The sequence below is a fragment of the Stegodyphus dumicola genome, chromosome 7, assembly GCF_044657685.1.
Source record: "Stegodyphus dumicola isolate Sdum_Otavi_A_Nest chromosome 7, ASM4465768v1".
NCBI lineage: Eukaryota > Metazoa > Arthropoda > Arachnida > Araneae > Eresidae > Stegodyphus > Stegodyphus dumicola.
In genome coordinates, this window is record NC_140774.1 from 79,685,476 (window position 1) to 79,708,491 (window position 23,016).

Below are 23,016 nucleotides of genomic sequence, written 5' to 3' on the forward strand. Positions count from 1 at the left end.
ACTTTATAGTTTAATTTAAGACATAGTTAAGACCTAGTTTTATTAAGAGATAAAAATACATCCACCTGCTACAGAATTAAAAAAGCAATATATACTATTTTTCTTTGTGTATGGTTTCATTGTATTATTGAAAACTGATGTTATTATCTACAATTTTGCCTTTTTTACTTACGATTTGTAAGTCTCATGTGATACTTTGCGGTGCACGAGGATTTCTTTTTCTTTAAATAAAATAATAATAATAATAATAATAACAAAACCCTGCAACTACACACAAATTCGATTTTCCACTTTATCTCCTTCCTGTGAGTAATATATTGATGAAACCTCTTCGTATCTTCACCAGCTTTGAAATTTTTAGGATAAAATACACATGAAAGTGAAAGAAATGCTTAGAGACATTGCAATCTACTAAAGTTCTGCAGGATAAAAGCAATTTGTCCACATTATTCTGAAAGTTTTTAGATCTACATTTCAAAAATTTGGTTCAGTTTTAAAAATTTATCCAGGCTTTTTTCTGGTCACATCCCTGACATTTAGGCTTCAGAAAGCTCTCTATTTTGTGGACAGAAAAAATTCTTGTTTTCTGACTTGCTTTACAACTGAATAAACATCCGAAATACTTTTCAGTAAACACAACAGCAGTTATTGTTCACCAATGTACAAAATGTGGTGACTTATTTATATCATCTCCTAAGTACATCTTTGTAATGACATCATTATGAATAAGCAGGTAGAACATAGGACAAATCCCTTTGATACTTTTTGTCGCTTTTTTTTTAAGAAGTGTGCTCCCTAAGAATTAATATGTATAACATAATTTAGCAATTGCCAAATGATAAGGAATCAAAAGTAAATTATTTTATGACAAAAAATATCATTTAAACTAAAAGCATTCCCTCATAAAACCACAAAATGAAACTGTATTTTATTAGTAGAGCACTGGAATTGTGCTGCAACAACAGATCATGTTGTCATAATAAATGTTTATATAAAAGCTACTGGGTCAAAGGTTTGTATATTTCTTTTCTGATAGCTTATGTTTTTCTTTACTTCTGGTACCAAGAGCTTGCGCTGGCAGAACTCTCTTCACTGCAGTTGTTGACTGAACTATTACATCCTCTCTTATTTATAAAATTCTGTATTTTTTCTTATGTTTTGTATTTATTTTGTATTAATATAGTAATTATTTCCATAACTATACCTATGATTAGAGTTGCCAATCATACTTTTAGTTAGATTTTGCACCAATATTTGCCTTTGGTACTAAATGACCCCCTGTTAACCGAAGAGTATGAAATAAATTACTCTCTAATCCATCAGATGTAGGTCACAAATACTTATCTTCTGAAGTAACTTTATAAATTCTATTACAAATTTTAATATTCTATAGAAATTTTTGGCTAGGCTTAGCGACAATATAATGCTCTACCAACTGAGTACAAATGCTGATAGTTATATAACAGGTGGTAAGTAAGTAAGTAAGCTTCAGTATTTTCTCACACAAGGCATTTTTTAAAATGCAGCGATTGTTCCTAGCTTGAACATCACATACATGAAAACCAATATTTGACAGACTAGGTAAAGATCTGTTAATAATATCAAAGCTTTAAATCAGCACATATTTTCGTCTAATGGTTTTTGAAGCATATAATTTTACATAAAGTTCTCCTAAATAATTAAGTGACATGAATAAAGCTTGAATCATTTTTACAAATGAAGACACCAACTAGAGTTGTAAATCTTGCTTAACCTTTTTGATGATCATTAATGAGCTGAGCTCGCACTCCAGTTATGCACCACAATGGGTGCAAACACACAACTCATATTACAAATTTATAACTAACAGGTGTCATATATATTTGAGAAGAAAGAATTACTTATCTCACAGCCGCAGGAGGATTAATGCAAGAACAGATATCACCTATACAGTTCTAAAAATGCAAGATCATAGCAGTTGAGAACATATAATAGAAATACACTAAACTGCTCATACAGCAAAAGTTAAAATTCACTGGGTATTTAAATTCAACAGCAATATATACAAAATAACACATCTTTTTTCATAGCTTGCTATTTTCCAAGATAGTTTTCCTTGATTTTCTTCAACTTTACTACGCTCTTTTCTTTCTTTTTTCTCCCCCTTCCCTTCCCTTACACAACTAAAGAAATGGATGTCATTATCACAAACCTTCTAGAAAACTGATCCTAAAGAAGTAATTGAAAATCATTTCCTTAAAACATAAAAGAAATAATGTGCAAAAGAAGAATAAAAAATGAATTTGTAATGATCAATACAAATAAAAAACACAGGCATACACAAACCCTAAACATAAATATTTACACAAATTAAAGCAATATTTTGAAATAATCCTTTAATTTACTGTTTACAGCATATGCTACATAAAGAGAAAGATATTCATTCAATTTGTGAAGTAAAGCTACCTTTAAACTTATTAGAATAAATAGACAATTAGTCTCTAGTCTTCCAAGTTATAAGAAAGCTTGTGATGGCTGTTATTGCATGGGTAATAACTATTCTTAATTCAATTATTTTATGTTTTTGCACATGTTTAATTATTTTGCAAAATTTAGTTTAACATTTTTTTAATATTCATATTCATATTTCTTTTATGGTGAATGGCAACAAGTAGTTATTCGCAAACCTTTGTTTTTGAATTTTGATTTTATTATTTTTCTTATTCTAAATAGCAGCTCATTTTGTAGTTAAAAAATAAAAGTAGTAAATTTAGCTTTTCAGTAGTGATTCTTGTTCTTGCTAAATTGTAATTCAATTTGAATAACAGTAGTCAAAGGCTATATACCGATGAACAAATTTTGCTTTTGAAATGACAATAAATGAGTCTTCTGAAACTACTGCAAAAGAATTGATGCAGGCACCTGAATTTCATAAGGTGAATATAAAAAGATAATCTTTTTAGACTGATAAGCCAGAAATACTTTTTTTTTTTGAAACCCAGTTCAAAAGCAGTAATATTTCCAAAGAAACGAAATTTAATTATTTAGTTTCACAACTTGAAACTTTTAATAAAAAAATATTTAGGACATTGTAACAAATGACAGTGGCACAAATTTGGATGCTAAAACTGGATTATTACATTTATTTAAGGAAAGTGAAAATGTATGCATTAAACATTTGATTACTGGTACTGAACTTGGCAACATGAAAACAAGCCAATTCATGCAGAAATTAAGATCAGTTGCTACTATGAATGTATCTGAGAATTTAATCAAAACCTTATGGCTTCAGAAGCTAACTGACTTAATAAGAAATATATTACTGGTTAGTGATGAAGACGCAATAAAGTTATATTCTATGGCAGATAAAATTAGTGATATGAATCAGATATTAGAAGCATTTAATGCTAACGCACCTTCCATTTCCATAAATGATTTCTCGCATAAATAACTCTGCTGTTATTTATACAAGAAATTAATCAAGACTCAGGGATTTAGATTCACATAACTCTCATTCACACTCTCAAAGCCAATCTTGTGAATGATATGATCCAAATGGCAAATTTTGTTTCTATTGCTTTCAATTTGGAACAAAATGCATTTTAGACAAATGCCGGCCTTCATGTGTTTGGGTAAACAATTCCCAAAATGAGAAAAACTTGAATCTACAGTAGGTCTGGCGGTCAACTCTTCTGCAGAAAATATGAAAGGTTGGCACAAATTTCGTTTATTCATTCATGACTAAAGATTAACTAACAAAAACAAAATTCTAATAACTAACAAAATTCCCTGCCACTGATTACAAAGACAAATATTTTACTAGTAGCATAAAAGGAAAACATGTCAATCTATCCCTTGAATTGCTTCAAACCAGCTTATGTTTTAGTCCAGGAGATTTCTCAGTTGACAAAATCTTACCGTAACAAATTCCAGAACCGGAATGAAATCCAGACACAGATCAAAAACATTCTTGCATGGGTAGAACTATACATTTACATGTCAGATTCATGGATTGCATTTAAATTCTGACAGTGGCTTAATTCTCTGACAATGATTAACATTGATATGCTAATCATTTACTATTTCTCAACCTTTGTAACATAATTTAGTTACTGGTAGGGGAGTATCATAATGGCTCTTATTCCACAAGTAATAGTAATTTTTAATTTCAGGTATTTTATACTTTTGCATGTATTTAATTATTTTGAAAAAATCATTTTCACATTTTGTTAATATTCATACTTATATTTCTTTTATGTTAAATGGCAACATAATTATTCACGATTATTTTGTTTTTAATTTTTATTCTACTGTTTTTGTTAGTCTAAGTAGCAGATCATTTTGACAGCTAAAAAATAAAAGCAGTAAACTTAGCTATTCAGCACTGACTTTTGCTGTTTCTAAATTGTAATTCAATTTGAATACCAGTAGTCAAAGGCAAATAAGCTAAAGTTCAGACATAATTTGCGGTGCTAATTTGGTAGACGGTTGCACGGATTTTTGGCGATTTACACTGGCGCTATTGTCGGCGCGGTTTTTACAGTCGTCAGCCATCTTGAAAAATGCTGTTTTTACATATTTTACGCATATAGTAAAGTATTCGAAACTGTAAAAAAATAAATATCGTTAAAAATAATGGATTAATTTTTTGTTGAAAACGTTGTTTTATAAGATGGCTGGCAAATGTAAATAAATACATTTACTAAGACTATAAAATGCTAAAGTAAGGTTAAATTATTACTTTCATATAATAGAATAAAAACACCGCTATAAAAACATTGCACCAACATTTAATTGGATTAAAATATTACTTAAATTTAATATCGAATTAAAAACATCATACCAACATTTAAAAGAATTAAAATATTACTTAAATACTTAAAAAAAAGTTTTATAGGATTTAATTATTTAACATTAAAACATATGTGACAATAAATATCTCATCAATTTTTGAAAACATTGTATTAATTTTTTAATAAAAATTGAAGTATACAATTATAAAGTAAACGAAAATTACGTACTTACATTTTTTTTAAAAGTATTTTACCTGTCGTATATTGATAAGTACCACATAAAAAAAAAAGTCTTTTAACAATCTTCATCTGTGATCCACATCTCTCGCACTTAACTAAAAAAGCAATTAGCGAGGTTTTCTCCAAAAATTTAAAATAAATTTCCTCTGACGTTATTAACAATTTATAAATAAATCTTTGATTATTAAAGCCAGGTTGGCCAAAATAAGGTCTCAAAGGGCAATTTTTTTATTCTGGTACCAATAATTCTTGGTAATTACCAATAACAACATTCATCTTCGAAACAGACATATCCATTCCATTTGAAATCTGAGGAATTCGAAGAGATGAATAATAAAATTTTAAAATGGCGCGGTAATACACAAATATTCAGTAACCAACCAGGGAGCTAATTACATCATGCATAGAATTAAAATTATTTAAATAATCATTCATAACAAAATCATTTTTAAAACAAATGCAAAATTAAATTGTATTTTAGCATTTAACAGCCATAAATAATGTTTAAAACATTAGATTAAAGTTATATATATTAATAAAACCAATTACTTTTTAAGTAAGGTGACATCATTGATTACATCATCCAAAACATAAAATTATATAAAATATTATAAACAACAAAATTTTAATTTCAAATAAAAATGCAAAATTAAATTGATTTTTAATATTTAGAAGCCATAAATAATATTTAAAACACGGAATTTATGCATAATAAAATGCATTATTTTTTAAATAAAATGACAACAAAGTATTGGTTACCATAAATAACTTGTCCAGCAATAGGTTTACCATAAGTCGTATTACTCGCCAAAATCCGTGCAACCGTCTACCAAAGAAGCATAACTATTTTTATGCGGTCTTAATAGATTTTCTCACAAGCGTGATGTATACTCAGGCCAAGTAAATCTACCTCACAATCACTTAGCAAATGATGCAGAATTGGGCACCAGTGTAATGTTGTAATTAGACTTTGTAGAAACATTCCTCGAAATCAACATTTTGACAGCTAAAAAATAAAAGCAGTAAACTTAGCTATTCAGCACTTATTTTTGCTGTTTCTAAATTGTAATTCAGTTTGAATACCAGTAGTCAAAGGCAAATAAGCTAAAGTTCAGACATAATTTGCAACACTAATAACAACAATATTTTCATTCATGATAGTTTTTCCTTTCATTCATGATAGTTTTCCATGAAATAGTTTTTCCTTTTCATATGGCCACTGTATATTTTGGTGCTTGTGTAACTTTTTATAAAAGTAGATTTATAACTATGATAAAAAAATTTTGCTTTAATTATAATGGTAATTTCTCTGTTAAAAAACAAAATTTTAAATAAATTTTAAATAACTGGGTGATATAGCATTTTTGAAGTTATTTTTGGAATAAATAATGTCATAAATCATATTAATTTCATTAGCAAAACATTTAATTCCCACATAATTTGTGTTTTCAAGTGAAAGTTATATTTCTTTGTAATATCTTCAATAATTCAGTCAATACATTTGAATAATTTTATACACTATGCTTTTAAAGGAACATACATTTCAAGAAGAAATAAATATTAAAAATATACTTCCTTAAATTATTATAAGCCATCATATCTTGATTTGTAACAATCTAGACTTAGCAAAAAGACATTGTTAAGTACAGAAAATTATATTTCTTCTGTAGCAAACAAATTAACAGTTATAAAGTGAAATGAAGATGATTTAATAATTTCCTTTTGTATATCATTTGAAAAATTTTAATATATTTATAAACTACAAAATTTAAAAATGCTTATTCTTGCATTAAAATATAAAGTATATTGCTTTATCCACAAAACAAAATAATTAAAATGGCAGTTAACATTCAGAATTTAATAAATTCAAATAAGAAAAGATATCACTAACAACAGTTATTTTAAAAATTCTATTAAATTTTTTACTACATTTGAAATAGGATGTACAGTAAAGGAATTTAAAGACTTTTCATATAAAAGAATTACATATGAATATAACCCAAAACAGATTTTCTGACATGAGAAAACTTTCCCATGATTTTAAAGTTTTATAGCAGGTCAAGTTTTGAAAAAATTAACTAAAAAACTCTGAACAAATCAGAAGTTTTTTTATATTTCACACTCAATGTAACAGATATTTTAAAAAACATAAAATTTTGCCCCTCTCCCCCCCAAAAAACTTACTGGTACAAGCTTTTGATGCAAACTATGGAAAGAACTCAAACTCCTGGACACAACCCAACCAGCCATTTTGTTTGGAACATAAGTAGCATCATTGGCTAAATGAACTTGAATAACGAAATATGGAACAAGTTTGTCATTCTCTTTTTTCTCCTAGAGATGAAGAAAAAGTGATTAATTACAAGGAGGAAAAGCAAAATAATATTTTGACAAACAAGTCAGATATCTTAAAAATCCAAGTAAATAATACTTAAAAATAATGCTAAAAAATTTATAATCATTTCTTTAAAATTATTTAAATCAGAAATGCACTCATTTAATATTTTATATGATGCATTAGTTTTATTCATTAGATCCTTTCCCTTAAGAAATGTATATATTGTTTAAGAATTACAGCAAACTTAATGCATTGTAAAAAGGTTGAATAACTTAAAATACTACTACAGCTAAGGGGGGGGGAAATACCATAGCTTCCATAATTGTAGCTTGCCAGACACCTAGATATTCAATCCATAATTCAGTCTTCTCAATATGATTTTTTAACATATTTTGTTCTTGTACTAAATCATCAATTTCATTTTCCATCATTGAGATTACCTATTACAACATAATATTAAAACAATAAAAATTAAGAACAAAGAAAACAGACATATAAAAAAATAAAGTTCCCAATTAACAAATTTTGAAAACATGCATAAAGCATTGATCACTAAATTTCTTCATGTGCATAGAAGTATAAGACTGTTATGCTCTTAAATAATTATTTTCACACATTTGCATTAAATTTTGTTAACATTTTTGATAAAAGTGGTACAAAACATACAAATTCAAGTCTCAATTTATTAATTTTGAAAAAATATGTTTAAAAATTTTTACAAATTTCATACTAATTGTATAATTATTAACAGAATCCAAATTAATATCTTGTTAATGCCCCTTTATTAGTGATCAAAGTGCCAGGAAAAAAATGTCAAAAGTTTAACCCCCCCCAAAAAAAACAACAGTATTTTAAAATAACAAAATTTTAATGGAAATTTTAGAAAATAACTTATTTTCAAATATATAATTTTTTACTTAAAAATATTTCTAACAAAGGAAAAAAACATTTCACAATCCTTATTACTTGGTTTTGAGTTTGTTATTTTGACAACAAATGCCATCAAACTTAACTGTTGGTCATCAGTAAATCCATTAAAATCCAATTTTTTATATAGCTAATATTATTCCACATACAACTGCATAAAAGTATCAATATAATCATATAATAAATTACAACAATTAGGCATTTTTGCTTTTTTGCATTTTTTTTATTTACCCATTTCCTTAGTCTAATATTTTATCATTAAACAGCAAAAAATAAATATTAACTGTTTGATCAAATTTTAGCCTATTCAAGCAAGAATTATGGTCAAATTTAATTTATTTTCTTTTTTAAATTAATGAATGATATTAAATAATGGTCCTGAAATAATACATACTAATAAGTTAAAAATATATGTCAATACCTTTTTATCACATTTGGGGTTATTTCGTAAAGCATGGAGAGCTTGCTTTTTATAGCTGATTTTTTCAGTCAGCACTTTCAGCTGAGATCGAGCATAGCTTGAATGATCAAATACTGATATATCTGAAGTCTCTGATAATTTCTCAACTTCCTCATCTTCACGAGGTATTTCAACCTCCTCTTCAGCCTCATCTATAAAAAAAATGCATGCTCATGTGAAATAATTTTTCAAGCAAATGCACACTTAATAATAATAACAAGAACATAACACAAACATATACAAGCATAACTTGAGATAATGAGGTTTCATAGAAAAAAAAAATAATATTGCAATGAAGAGAGTTACTCAATTTTTTTTTATCTACCAATACATATAAGTTGCATTTCTAACACAGATATTATAAATCTATATATCAATAAGGTACTTTTCTTCTTATTTGTGCATTTACTGAACTACTGTTTCAACTCCTTTCAAGAATTTCCCCCTGTACCTGCAATTTAGCTTGTTATGCATGAGGCTTAATTTTCAAACATTAAAATAAAATGAGGGAATTACCTTAAAATTTGATAAGTCTTTTGCTCTATGATTTACCAGTTTGATTTTTTTTTTTTTAAAGAGAGAGATGATGAAGCAATTGCATGATCTAATAGAATGAATTATTATTAAGAAAGTTGCAGTTTATACAAGGGATGGCCAGATTTACTTCCATAAATACTATATCCCACATCATAACAAACATTAGTTTTATTTTTAAAAGTTAGTTTCTTACACAGAAATTGTGCTATAGCACAATTTTTGGACAACCAGTCATTTCATTTTTAAAATTATATTATATGTAATTTTAAACACTTTCAAACTGTAAGCCCATTACCATCGAGAGAATCTGTGAGTCCTGTAGAGATATGGGCCCTTCAGTAAGATATATGAAAAAAATCTGATGTGGACACCATGACTTCCTTGTATTAAAATAGACATTTTATGCTTAACTTCATTTAAACGTATTTCCTCAAATTATTCCAAATTAACCAATCCCTCAAAGCAAGTTGAAAATGACATCAAAAACTGCAACTTTTGAAATTAAATACCTCAGTAAATTTTTGTTGCAAGGAAGTTAAACTTAGTGTATTTTTAATTTTTCATAATGAGTATAAAACTTATGACCTTAAAACCTATACCCAAATATAAGTATAGGAACCAAAAGACTGTATTAAAAGTTATATTTCATTATTTGTCCAAAATTAATTCTTTATAAAATTTGAAATTACCAAAAACACGAATAATTTCATCATTTAATGCATTTATGCATTAGAAGCATTTTCTTGTTATACGGGAAGGACTTTCATCACATGAATTCTGCAAAGTAAGAGTCATGATGATAGTAAACCATGCCACGTTAATTTTACTTCACCATCTAGCGAAATGCTACAGTTTGAGTACAAGCAACTATTGTTGGATCAACAAAATGAAATTTATTGTTTAAAGTAAAATGTCTCTAATCTGTTTTATATGCTACATAAAATCTTTGATCCCTTTTGTACATGGTTGATGATTTCACCATTGGTACAGTAACCTCTCTATTCAGAAATAATTCACCGGTTTCTCAGCATAACTTACTAAATACTGTGGAAGAACTGCCAACTTTGTTTTTTATGAACATATTTTCATTGATACTTTGGTATTATCGCAATCACCTTGGAACAATTTTGCGATTTTTTGAAGAAAAAGAATGGTAACTTCACCAGAATTTATGGATACAAGAACATATGGAATTATTTTAGTATTGTAGTTTATGATAAAATTTAAAAAGAAAACTGCTGTAAAATGAAAGTCATAAAATACAGTTATAGCACAAATAATAAATTAGATCAACTTGAAAATGCTAGCTATAACAAATTATACACATTTTTAATTATTTACATAATAATTTTTGCAGAACTATTTATGAAATTTAAAATTAAAAACAAAAAAGAACATCACTGATTCTTAATTTATAACATTTCATTTGCCATGCTATGTGTTGGCACCACAGAAATCAATTAGATTTTCAACTTTTTAGTTTTTCATATTCTGCAATTTGACTAAATGTAGAAGAATTCTGTTTGAAATATTATAATAAAAAACTTGAATTTATAAAAGAAATGCTTTATTTATCAATTTTTTTAGCTCAGTTTTTCAAAGCATATTTTAACATGAGCTGTACTTTCACTGTGTAAATTTGCAGTAATTTGCCACCACAATTTATTTATCTCAAAGTTTTTGAACTTTAATTAATTCACTCTGTGTAGATCCAAACAGCATGTCCCAAAGAAAACATCATTTTATGTTGAAAATGTTTGACTTTTGTAAAACCATAAAAACACATTTTCTTTATTGATTTGAATCCTGAAGGTACTTTAATTTATACTTTTTAATTTATAATTTGATGTTTTTCTATTTTTTCACTTTATATTTAGTCAACACATTATCTTTTCATCTTATTATAATAAGATCTGCGCTCTCTGTAATGAAGTGCATAAGGTTGCTAATCAGTGGCGTGCAATCCATATGTGCAGGGTGTGCACTTCACACCCTGACAAAATTGAGACAATAATTTTATGCACCTATCTTTATATGGTATATAATAAATATTATTTATAATATATTCAAATATTATGTTGATTTGCTTGCTTGTATTCCCACAGCACATGCGGTACTAGGCGCTGCACCATGTAGCGCGTTCAAAAGCAAATGAACATAGGAAGTTTTGATGTGTACGCACTGTGCACTAATAGAAAATCACACGTTATATGTATGGGCTACTGGAGAAGCACAGCATACTATAGCACTGAGGCAAGTGCAGCTATTTTTCCTGCACTTGGCATTCAGAATCATCCGAAGGTACAGTTTATTAAGCGTTGTATTAAAGCGGGAACTTACGTGCTGAAGTGCTTTTGGTTTTTTAACTGATTAATTGGCCATATAATTTTGCAGATGGTTAATGCTTAAATTTATATAGTGTAAGATTTTGTTTTTATGGAAATATAAAAGAAGTATTTCATCAATATAAAGGAAAATGTTTTAGTGTGGTAAAGTAATTTCAGTGATGTATTATATTTATAGAAATAATACCCTGAAAAACAATTTTGTTTTGTTAACAAAAAAAGAAACAAATTTTAACAGAACAGTTCAAATTCTACCATTCATTGTGTCTTACAGACAGTATATAAGTTATTACCTATCTAACACCATATCCCTGGTTTTGTTTTTAAAAATTGTCAAGATGTTTTTCCCAGAATATATGATTTCCAAATGTTAAAATCAATTAATAAATATAATTTAATCCACTGGCTGAACAAGAAACAGTTCGTTCTATTGTGCCAGCGTGCAATGAAATTCTCTGCACATGGAATAGACGTTCGGTTTGTTGGCACCAATGAGCAACCTGATGACTCATCCTGATGTCATCAGGCTAATGACATGGACCTTATAAGAAATAGACCAACCCAAATGGGTTTTCTCCTTCGTCAGACACGTTCCCAGCTGTCACCTTTGATAACATCCGGAGTAGTAGGGACAACCTTGCAAAAATTTAACGGTGGTTGCCTATTGCAGCGTGTATAATTGTCAAGAAAAAGCTGATTGTAGTGCCTCATTTCACAAATTAGAATTTTTACATATTTTTATTTTTGAAACTGAGATTGATTTTTAACAATTTAGCATATTTATCAAGCATAAATAGCGTTCCAAATAATTATAAAGCTATTGCACGCTTTCAGGGCTGGATATTTTTTTAGCTTTTCTTATGCTGTAATTAAATTTGTAACTACTTCTTTTAGAAAATAATATTTTAAATCTGAACTAATAGAAAATTTCAAACAAGCAATTTTCTCTTGCAATTTTTATTGGTGTAAATAAGTAAAAAATACTAAAATATTTAAAAACGAACTTTTGAAAGTTTTGTTTAAAATTCTAAATTGTGCTGCTTTTTTAAAATTATAGATAAGTATCATAGCACAATATCTATAATGGAATTTTATTTCAGTTATATTTCATAATACATCATAGTGATAAACATTTTTGACATCTTAATTTTTATAGATTTGATTCTAATATTAAAATTGTATTTAACCGTAATAATTAATTTTGCTTGTATTTTATAGTGATTATTTTTTAAATTTATTTTTAGTTCTGCATAAGATTTTTTTTTTTGTTGTTGTTTGTTTACTGTTAATTTAATTTACTAGCTCGAAGCGGCATTTTGCACTGTTTCACTATAAATGTCTGTGTTTCCTTGCAAATTGTTGTTACCAAATATTATCGCCCTGTATTATATTTAAAGAAATTAAATAACAAAGAATCTGCATGAATTCATGTATGTTTCTCGCACTGTGACAAAAACGACGGTATCTAGAGCCATCAAATTTTGATTAATGTAATCCTCCACCTGAGCATGGCCATTTGGATGGGCGAATTTTGAATTTATTTTAATCTATTTCATATTTTGTAAAACTTTTAACGAATTTTTGATTAACAAACTCAACGAGTTCAAAGCAAGCAATCGTAACACTACGGAAAATAACATTTTTATCTCTAGTGCGAAAATTCTAAAGATATGCAGTTTTCAAATGTATGTGGTTTATGGGCGAAGAACATGATATTCAATAAATATAGGTAAGACACAAAACGTTAAAAAAAAAGGTTCCTTTTGGGCGTAATATAATATCTTAATGCTTCTAGATTTTATTTTACCTTTTTTTTCCCTTCATTACACTCAGAAAATTTTATGCTACGAATTTTATAAATTACTAAAATAAATATTCCACTTTAATGTTAGGTTCCTTTTGGGCGTAATATAATATCTTAATGCTTCTATAGATTTTATTTTACCTTTTTTTTCCCCTTCATTACACTCAGAAAATTTTATGCTACAAATTTTATAAATTACTAAAATAAATATTCCACTTTAATGTTGATAAGTTAATGATGATGTAATCAAATAAATGATCATTTTGTAATGTTATTATAGTTCTGAAAATCACTGCCTGAAAATGTTCATTATTTTTTTTTAAAAAAATTATCAGATCTTGTTTAATTTTACCTTATTTATTTCAAAGCATCACAGACTATGAATCTTATTTAATTTTGGTTTATTTTTATGCAAAATTAAGTTCATAAACTTTGTGCTTAGTGTTTTTACCGTTTTACCAAAGTAAAGATGTTTGTACAAGAATTACGCATGAAAAAAATGCGCAAAATGCAGTAAAAACTGCTTTAATGAGATATATTAAATCCTATTTGAAAAAAAACTGTGACTTTCATAATCTCATCACTATACAACGTATCACATTTAGTAATTAAAAACAGTTATGTGATACAAACGCAAATAGGTTTCAGTGTTACATCATCCCTACTCTTTCTTGCGGACATGTCGCGTGTCGCCGACTGGTTTAGTCCATTTCTTATAAGGTCCATGGCTGATGATGAGGCACCGCAGCCGCGGGTGCTGTGTGGTGCTACGTTTGTTACGTTTTCATGGAAGTCCGAAGCATTGCTTTTTCGCCGCCGATATGACACCATACAACATAAGACATGATTTTTGCTTCAGTGCTAGTAGAATTCTCGTAAGTTTAGCTGTTTTTATAGTTATACCTCGACTACTCGTAGGTAAATGTTTTATTTATTGTATTCTTTAAATTTATATTTATAATAAATAACACATTACAGAATGGAGAACTCAGATGTCTCAATAATTAAAGATTTATTGGAAAATCCAGTTTCGAGACAAGACGTTACTACAAAAAACGAAATAGTTAAATTAAGTAGACTGATGCCGGATATTATTCTATTGCAAAACATTAAGATTAAAGGACAACAGTGCGTAGGACATTTTCAAAAAATCTATGTATGAAAAATTTAAATGGTTAAGTTGTAGTGAATTGAATAAGTTGTACTGTTGGCCATGTTTATTTTTTGTTGTAATTGAAAAGGACAAGAATATTTGGACAAAACAAGGCTAAAGTGATTTAAATCATCACTCCACGAAGCTGCAAAGAAACATGAAAAAACACAATCTCACATAAATGCCGTAATATAGTTAAAAGTCTTTAATCCGCACGTCCATAATCCGGACCTCAAAGCTATGAACTTTCTGCGCATGCGTAAATGCATAATGCAGTTATGCATGCGCAGAAATGCGCATAATACCTTTATGCATGTGTGTTTAATGTATAACGAATGGTATAAGCTAAGCTAAAATTATCTAATTATCTATTTCAGTTAATATTGCAGATTGCGTTGTTCCTTAATCTTCTAATTCGATCCGGCTTATTATTTTTTGCAGACTGTTAGAGCAATTTTATAAAAGTAAGCTTGAACTTTCGATTATGTCAAAAAGAATTTTCGATTCTTGAGCTGCCAAAGGATCTACAAGCGAAAGCATGTTTCGATATTCATCAAACAAAAAGTGGAATTGCTGCAAAAAATGGATAAAGGCATGAAGAAAGTGACAGAGACTGCACAACTGCACAAAAAACGAAGCAACTTAAAACAACTTACATTGAAAGAAATGTTTAATAAATTTTGATACCCTTTAGATCATAATTGCTCTTTATTTCATAAATTACGGTTTCATATTTTTAATTTTATAATTTCTGCATGCCATCTTACCAGATTTAAATTGATGATCTATAATCCGTAAAAACCAATAATGCGGAATCGCCAAAGTCACAACGTGTCCGGATTAAAGAATTTTGACTGTACTATTAAAAACATTTGGCACCGCCAGGATAGATTTAATGTTAGATCAACAAAAGGCTTCATTGATTGTTCAACACAATTAAAAGCAACCCATCTAAGAACTGCAACTGTATTTTCTGGAACCTCTAATAGAATACAAAATTATATTATTGCATTGATAAAAAATATTGTAATTTCAGAAATTAGAAATGAGGTAAAAGAAACGCCATTCGTTGCTATTATGCTGGATGAAACATCTGACATATCTCACAAATCGCAATTATCGGTTGTGCTACGATATGTTAATAATTGTAGTGCACCAGTGGAAAGATTTTTGTTTTTTAAAGATGTTAGTGGTGATTACTCAGCAGATGCTTTGTGTAATGTTGTGTAAGAAATGATTTTGAATTGGGGGTGTGAGAATAAATTGATTGCTCAAACGTACAATGGGGCGGCAGTCATGGCAGGAGCGTTGAATGGGATGCAGAAAAAAGAAAAAGACATTTTCCCAGAAGCTATGTTTGTGCATTGTTGCACACATGTACTTAATTTAGTTCTGTTGCAATCAGTAGTGTTTATAAAAGATTGTAAATTATTTTTTGCAAAAATTTCTGGCATAGCCTCATTTTTTTCAGTTACAAAACGAAATCACATTTTAAATGAAATTATTAAAAGAAAATTTCCAAAATTAGCTAAAACATGTTGGAAGTATTCATCTCGTTTGGTAAATACCATAAAAAGCGAAAGGCAAAGCCTATCTGATTTATTTGAAAATATTATTGAGAATCCAGAAGGCTGGGATAACAATACAATTAATATTGCAAAAAGTTATCACATGTTTTTTGAAGAATTTAACGGTAATTTCCTCCTAAATATTTTTGCCAAAGTGTTTAGTTATACTGATGTTCTATTTGATATTTTACAAAAAACTAACTTAGATATAGCATATTCTAGTCAAAAAGTAGAGGAAGTAAAAGATGTAATTCAAAATATGCGAACTTCTGTTGCATTTGATGAAGTTTATGAAGAGACTATTTCTGTAGTGGGTTCCCCAAATTTAAAAAAACATCGTGTAAATTTACAAAACTCAAGTGTAGACCAAGACCAACATTTTAAAAATTCATATTATGAAATAATGGACACTATTTATTGTCAGTTAGATGTCCGTTTTAAAAAATTAAATTCACTCAAATTTTTTGAACTATTGAGTTTCATTTTTTTTTTTAAGAAATATCAAAGTAAATTTCCGGATGAATGCCTTAATTCGTTAAAGAACGCTTATGCAAAACATTTCGATTTTATAAATCTAACCAATGAATTATGCATTCTTTATCGTAGTGAGTCATACCACGAAATGAATTTATCGAAACTTATTCAGTATATAATGCTGAATGATTTGGCAGATGCCCTAAGCGAAGCAAATAAAATGGCACATTTAATTTGTACAATTCCATTTTCAACTACTTCGGTGGAGAGATAATTTTCAGCATTGAAAAGAGTAAAAAATTATGCATGCTATTACAATGAGCCAGGATAGATTAAGCAATTTATCTCTAATAACAACCGAAAAAGAAATGTTACACTTATTACAGTCAAAACCAGAGTTTTATGATCATGTAACTGATGATTTTGTTAGTAATACGGATAGATGTATGGATTTTGTGTACAAATGAATAATAGAAAGTTAAAGAAGTGTTTAATGTACATTTTTATGGTTTTATTATTATTGTTGTTGTTCTCTGCACACCCTGCATGAAAACCTACCACACGCCACTGTTGCTAATGGTTGTTTGTAATTTGACACACAAAATTTATTAAATTGAATGACAAGAAATGAACTTATGAATTCTAATGATTGAGCTAACTGCATGAGTATTTTCATGGTTTCGCCTATATGTATTTAAACACAAATTTAGTTTCCCCAAAATCTTTTCCACAACAGTTTTCTTTCTCTTAGGTAGATGCCATTTAGTACTTTGCCTATTTCAAAAAAAGGGGGGAAGCTATTCTATTGGTATTTCTGACACACAGAGCTGTTCCCAACAAATAAACATTTAGTTTTATGCTTTTCATATTTCCCATCAATGTGTGTCATCTTCTGTGGCCGAGCAGATAAAATCGCTAAATGCTGTCAACTTGTGCTAGGTTCAGTTTGCTGCAAAACAGGCTGGTTGCATGGGATTTTTCTCCATGTGTAATAGGAATACAAATAAATTAGTTCCTCTTATAAAGTCTTCCAATAAGTGGCATTCTAAGCTGTCAATACCAAAGGATTTTTTGACCAATTAAAAATGCCAGATAATATTTTTAAAGTATAGTTTTATCATTAATATAATTAAATGTTATTTCATCTGTCCATCTAATGCCTGTCACTCGTTGTCCTGTATCCATCCAATGCACTAAATTTTGTAAATTTGATAGATAGCTCATAGAGAATTTTTAATTAAAAAAAGTCAGCTCCAACATCATTTCTATTATGTTTCTCTTTCTTCACATAACTGACTTGTAATTCTTTAAATTTCTTTTTTATTGCTATTAAGTATGATATTTTACAATGATGTTTCTTGATGTTTTGCAAAACTGAAAATTAAGTCATCCCCCTTTTTTTAAACACATTTATAATTTTGCATTCCTACTGGCGGTTCCCTTAAGGTAAGTGCATCACTTGCCTCACTCTTGTCCCAAATCTGATATGAAGTTTTATTTAATGCCCATTTTCACATATTTGAATGTGAGGTAAAATGCTTCTTCTTGAAAATACCATAGAACATATTCTACACTTTTTAGTAAACAAATATTTTTAATCCTTTCGGATAAAGAAAACATGTTATGATGTAGAATATTCAAAGCTCTTTTCATGATGACAGAATCATGAGCAACCATGAATAGTTAACATTTACATGAAAATGTATGACAAATGCTTAGAGCTTGTCATAATAATGCAATGAGCAAACTATAAATGATTGTGGTTAGGTTTGCCAGCTATTTAATGAAGGTTTATAGTGACAATTAATCAATAATCTGTGGACCTTTTATAAAATGGAGGCCATAATAATAAGGAAATATACCAATAATTGATGAAAAAAATTTGAACTACTGTGAGAATTCACAGAATGTGACACATACACATGTAAAAAGCAAATGCATTTCAGAAAATAGTGCAGGACTAAGAAAAATTTTTCATTTTGTTAAAAATGCACAATATTTGAAAAATGTAATTTAATGATGTATGTATGAAATAAATATAAGTAAACACATACAGACAAAATATGCAAAATTTAATGAAGAAAACTACAGATATTAATTAATATATCACGCATATCCCATAGAAGATCTAAGCAAAATTTCTAATAAATAAGGAAAAGGTTTTGCCCCAATTATGGTTATTAATAGCCAAAGTAATCTACTGTATAGTTTGTAGAAATGCTTACAGTTAAGTCAAAAATTGAACACTATTTATTGGTTCACACATTTATTGCAACTAATAAATGAGCAGGAGAAGTGAATTAAATAATACAATACAAAATTGCTGATATTCTGAATGGGCAGAGCATACATTCGCAACACAATCGCCTCAACAAAAATGACAAAATAAACAAATAGAGTATTCTAACTGTGATGGAATAATATTGCATGTATCGAAGATGTCAATCCAAAAAATGGCAAAACAGAAAAACTATTATTTGTTTAATTATATCCATTAAAAAAAAAGAAGAGAAAAGGTGAAAATTTCCTTGAAATCCTCAATAAGCAATCTTCTCACTTCATTTTGTATGAAGAGTTACACCGTGAAAATGATACCAAGTAAGTGAAGATGACCTTTTCATTCACTATATATCATTTTCAAACATCTTCATGTGGAAATAAAATAAAGACCATTTCATACAATAAATGCATCCAAGGAAAAAATTCTCAGTACATGTGATTACAATAATTACATAACTCAGAAAGAACAACAAAAAGATATACAGAAATTATATAAGATGAGTGACTGAAACTGTTTAGAGAAACTGTATAGAATATTGGTATGTTAAAACGCCTCTTCAGAGTATTTTGTAAATGACAAGCAGCAAGTATTAAAATATTTTTAGAAATAATCATATACTTCTTCCATTACTTTTACAAAAGTAGTATGCAACATATCTCAGGAAATTTATTTCTGTTTTTAAACGGATCACTAATAAAAGATCCTGGATTTTTTCATAACACACACACACACACACACACAAAAAAAAAAAAAAAAAAAAAAAAATAAAGTATGGTTTGGTTTATGTAATTACGACAAAGCCTCACAGGCTATCTGCCTAAGGAACAAATGCCTTAGCAAGGGATTTTCTAAGGAAAACTGGCACGTATACACACTGCACATTGGGAAAACCACGAGAATGCCCATGCAGCCGTTCGTCAGATTAGAACCTTGGACTGAACTAGCAGTGTTCAGTGACTTTACAACTCAGCTGCTGGTAGGCCCAAATTTAACACGAAAACGGCGGGAAAATTTTACCTACTGAAACAGTGGTAAGGGGTCATTTTGACCCTTCGAAAGTATTGAAATAACAACGGTAAAACAATTTTAAATGCCATACACTAGCACAAATATGTACTTTATATGTATTTCATAATTTATATTTAATATCACATGATGATTTATTGACATTTTAAAATAATGTAAATGTATTGAGTACATGGCGATCAACTGGATCATACTCAAATAACTCATTAATTTGACATAAGAATTGATTTCAAATAAATGGTTTCACAAATTAAAACTAATGTTAACTAAAATAAAGTATAATTTATATAATAATATTTTTTATGTACTTAGAGGATTATTCACTCTAAATCCAGAAATGAGAAATGTTCTCTGATTTTTCAGTTATATCATTCATTATATGTGTAGCTGAATGGAATATGTAAAACATTTCGTTTCAATTCTATTTAATGTTTGAAACATTAGAGATTACACATACGTATTAAGAATTAATGTAGTTGATACAAAAATAATTTTTAATAATTTTTCTAGTGCATTTTCCGCATACTACTTTGGAACAAGAGGCACAATATTCTTGAGATTTGTTTCGATTGCATCTCCGTACTTGACACTTTTTTCTCTTTATATCCATTTTCTTTTCATGTGTTTTTGCTGTAGACTCAGGAAAGATCTTTGGGAGTTTTGAAGCCATAACTCCTCTATTAATTTCAGTACAAAATCTCTCCTGTTAATGGTGTTTCCTGTTATACTTTTATAAATTATCCAGATGTTTAAAGCTGTGCGATCCAAAATATTGAAAAAGATATGTACAGGCCATCATCTAGAAGCTGATTTAACTGAATATTTTCAACACATCCACACCATACTTTGTTGCATTGTAAAATGCAATTGAATCGGGCAACTTCTTGAGACTGTCTTCAGTTTTTTACAGTAGAATGTAATGAGCTCAGCAGCTTTTGTTTCTTTTGCCTTGATAGATGGTGTGATATTAACATACTCCACTATTGTCGATGAATAAAGATTACTATGCATATTTTTCAAAGATATAGGAATTACTCTTCTGTTCTTTTTTATTGTGCTGACCAGTATTTTTGATTTTAGCATTTCTGCTAATTTAATGCTAGTAAAATACCTATCCGTGATAATATTCCTCCCTTTGTTTCGATGTGGTATCACCATCTAAACAATTTAATGACAACATTTTCAGACAAACGTAATTGAGGATTTGCTGTTTCATCTTTTCCTAGATAAGGAAATCTATCCAAGAGGTATTTAACATAAGCGTCAACAGATAATCAAAATTTTATTCCAAATTTGTCAGATTTTCAAGTTTATTAGGCATACATTGTGTAAATCTACACCTAGCTTTAGATGGGAATAATTGTTCATCAACTGTAATACTTTGCCCTGGCTGGTAGCACGTTTTGCAGTTTTCATTAAATTTGTTCCATATATCCGATGCAAAGAGCAAATTTATCAGTCTGTAATCGAGTAGATCTTGCTGTCTTTTCATTGAACCTTAAAAATCATTTTATTTCTTTGAATCTATCTCTTGATACAGTTTCTTTGCAAAATGGTATTCTCCCCGTTTCGGACCACATGGAATATAAATCTAAGCCCTTTGTTCCTATTACTCCTTGAACATACAATATAGCGACAAAAACATCTAATTCAGCCAGAGATAACTTCCAGTCTTTATTTCCAAATGCCGATGAGCTTGGGATTCTGTACATTTCTTTATATGCAACAAGATATCATCATTCATAAAAAACTTGAAAGCACTAGACAGATTGCCCTCAGAAACACGACTCTTTGCAAAAGATGTTGGCCTTGCTGTTTCTTTTAGAACATTATAAGCTGGAACACGGCCACAGACTGAATTTTTGGAATTTATTTCATTCCATATAGTGTTATCAGAAGCTGTAAAAACAGTTTTGCAAATACTCTGATCCGTTTTTGCCCATTTATTTCTGCTGAGTCCTTCTTTGTTCACTTTGCTGTCCTCGGATTCACTAATAGTTTGTGCCTGGAATTCATCTTCAGTTTCTACAGAAAAATTATCAATTTCACCTCTGTAAGACTCTTTTTCAGATAGCTGCTGCAACAATTTTTTAATTTATTCCTCTTTCTCGCTTATTAGACATATTTTGTAAAAGTTGAAAAATATCAGGCTATCAGAAAACGGCAGGGAATATATTTCAGCATATGATTCTCACAGTGTAAAGGAAAGATGATAATGAACTTGACAGCAGAATTCATATGTACTGAAATACTGATTTGGGATTACCAAAAAAACATCTGTCCTAACTGTTATCACCTGCAGTAAGTAAGCTGAACTAACAAACAGGAAAATACATCTGTAAAATAAACTATTTATGAAAAGAAATGTAAGTATGAAAAACCTCGCATCTACCTTCCTTGCAGTATTTTCTTCAAACGAATAGATAATTGCAAACAAAGGAACAACAACTTATCCCAAAGTGGTGAGACCACTCAGGTTTTTATCCCTCTGGGAGATAGTGAATGCAATTGAAAAATCCTTATCCGTGAATGTTTTTCATGGGTCATTTGACAATGCCTCGAGCAGAAAGAGGGTAAAGGAGTCAAAATGACCCCCGCCCGCCATTCTAGGAATACATGCCAATATTTCAAAAACTAACAAACCTAGAATACTGAATATTTTTTTACAAATATTTGTTATCTATTTAGGAAAAGTAAAAAAATTCCAAACAATTTCTTCCAATAAAACAAAAGTAATCAATGGTCAAAAGTGTTCAGGGGTCAAAATGACCACTACCGCCCTTCTAGTGTTAAGGGAACAGAACATTTAAATATACTCATTCGAATTTCTTGTACTTGCATGATGTAGCTGCAAATACATATAATTAGAGATAAGGTTTGTGAAAAATAAAATTTACTTGTTTAAATAAGAAATTTAGCAACAATATTTACCCAATAATTCTTGCATAAAATCTATGCCTTGTTTATCAACATCTGACAACATTTTGTGGTATACATCACTAACAATAAATGAAGCATAATATCGCTCTTCCAATATTTTGTAAATTTCTTCCTGAGCTTGAAAAAATGCATCTGGTCCCTAAAATAATTT

At 28.9% G+C, this 23,016-nt stretch overlaps 1 protein-coding gene across 3 annotated transcripts in view; it reads right to left on the reverse strand.

Annotated features, from left to right (window-relative positions):
- Positions 1-23,016, reverse strand: part of snz (sorting nexin snazarus) — a 135,690-nt gene that overhangs the window by 34,617 nt on the left and 78,057 nt on the right. For 2 of the 3 annotated variants that reach the window (XM_035351503.2, XM_085820509.1), the window contains exons 12-15: positions 22,857-23,004; positions 8,699-8,889; positions 7,659-7,790; positions 7,197-7,346 (exon numbers count right to left, since the gene is read on the reverse strand). In XM_035351503.2, coding sequence (XP_035207394.1) covers positions 7,197-7,346; positions 7,659-7,790; positions 8,699-8,889; positions 22,857-23,004 — 621 coding nt within the window. The remainder of the gene's footprint in view (positions 1-7,196; positions 7,347-7,658; positions 7,791-8,698; positions 8,890-22,856; positions 23,005-23,016) is intronic. The other variant, XM_085820510.1, reaches the window with a different exon arrangement.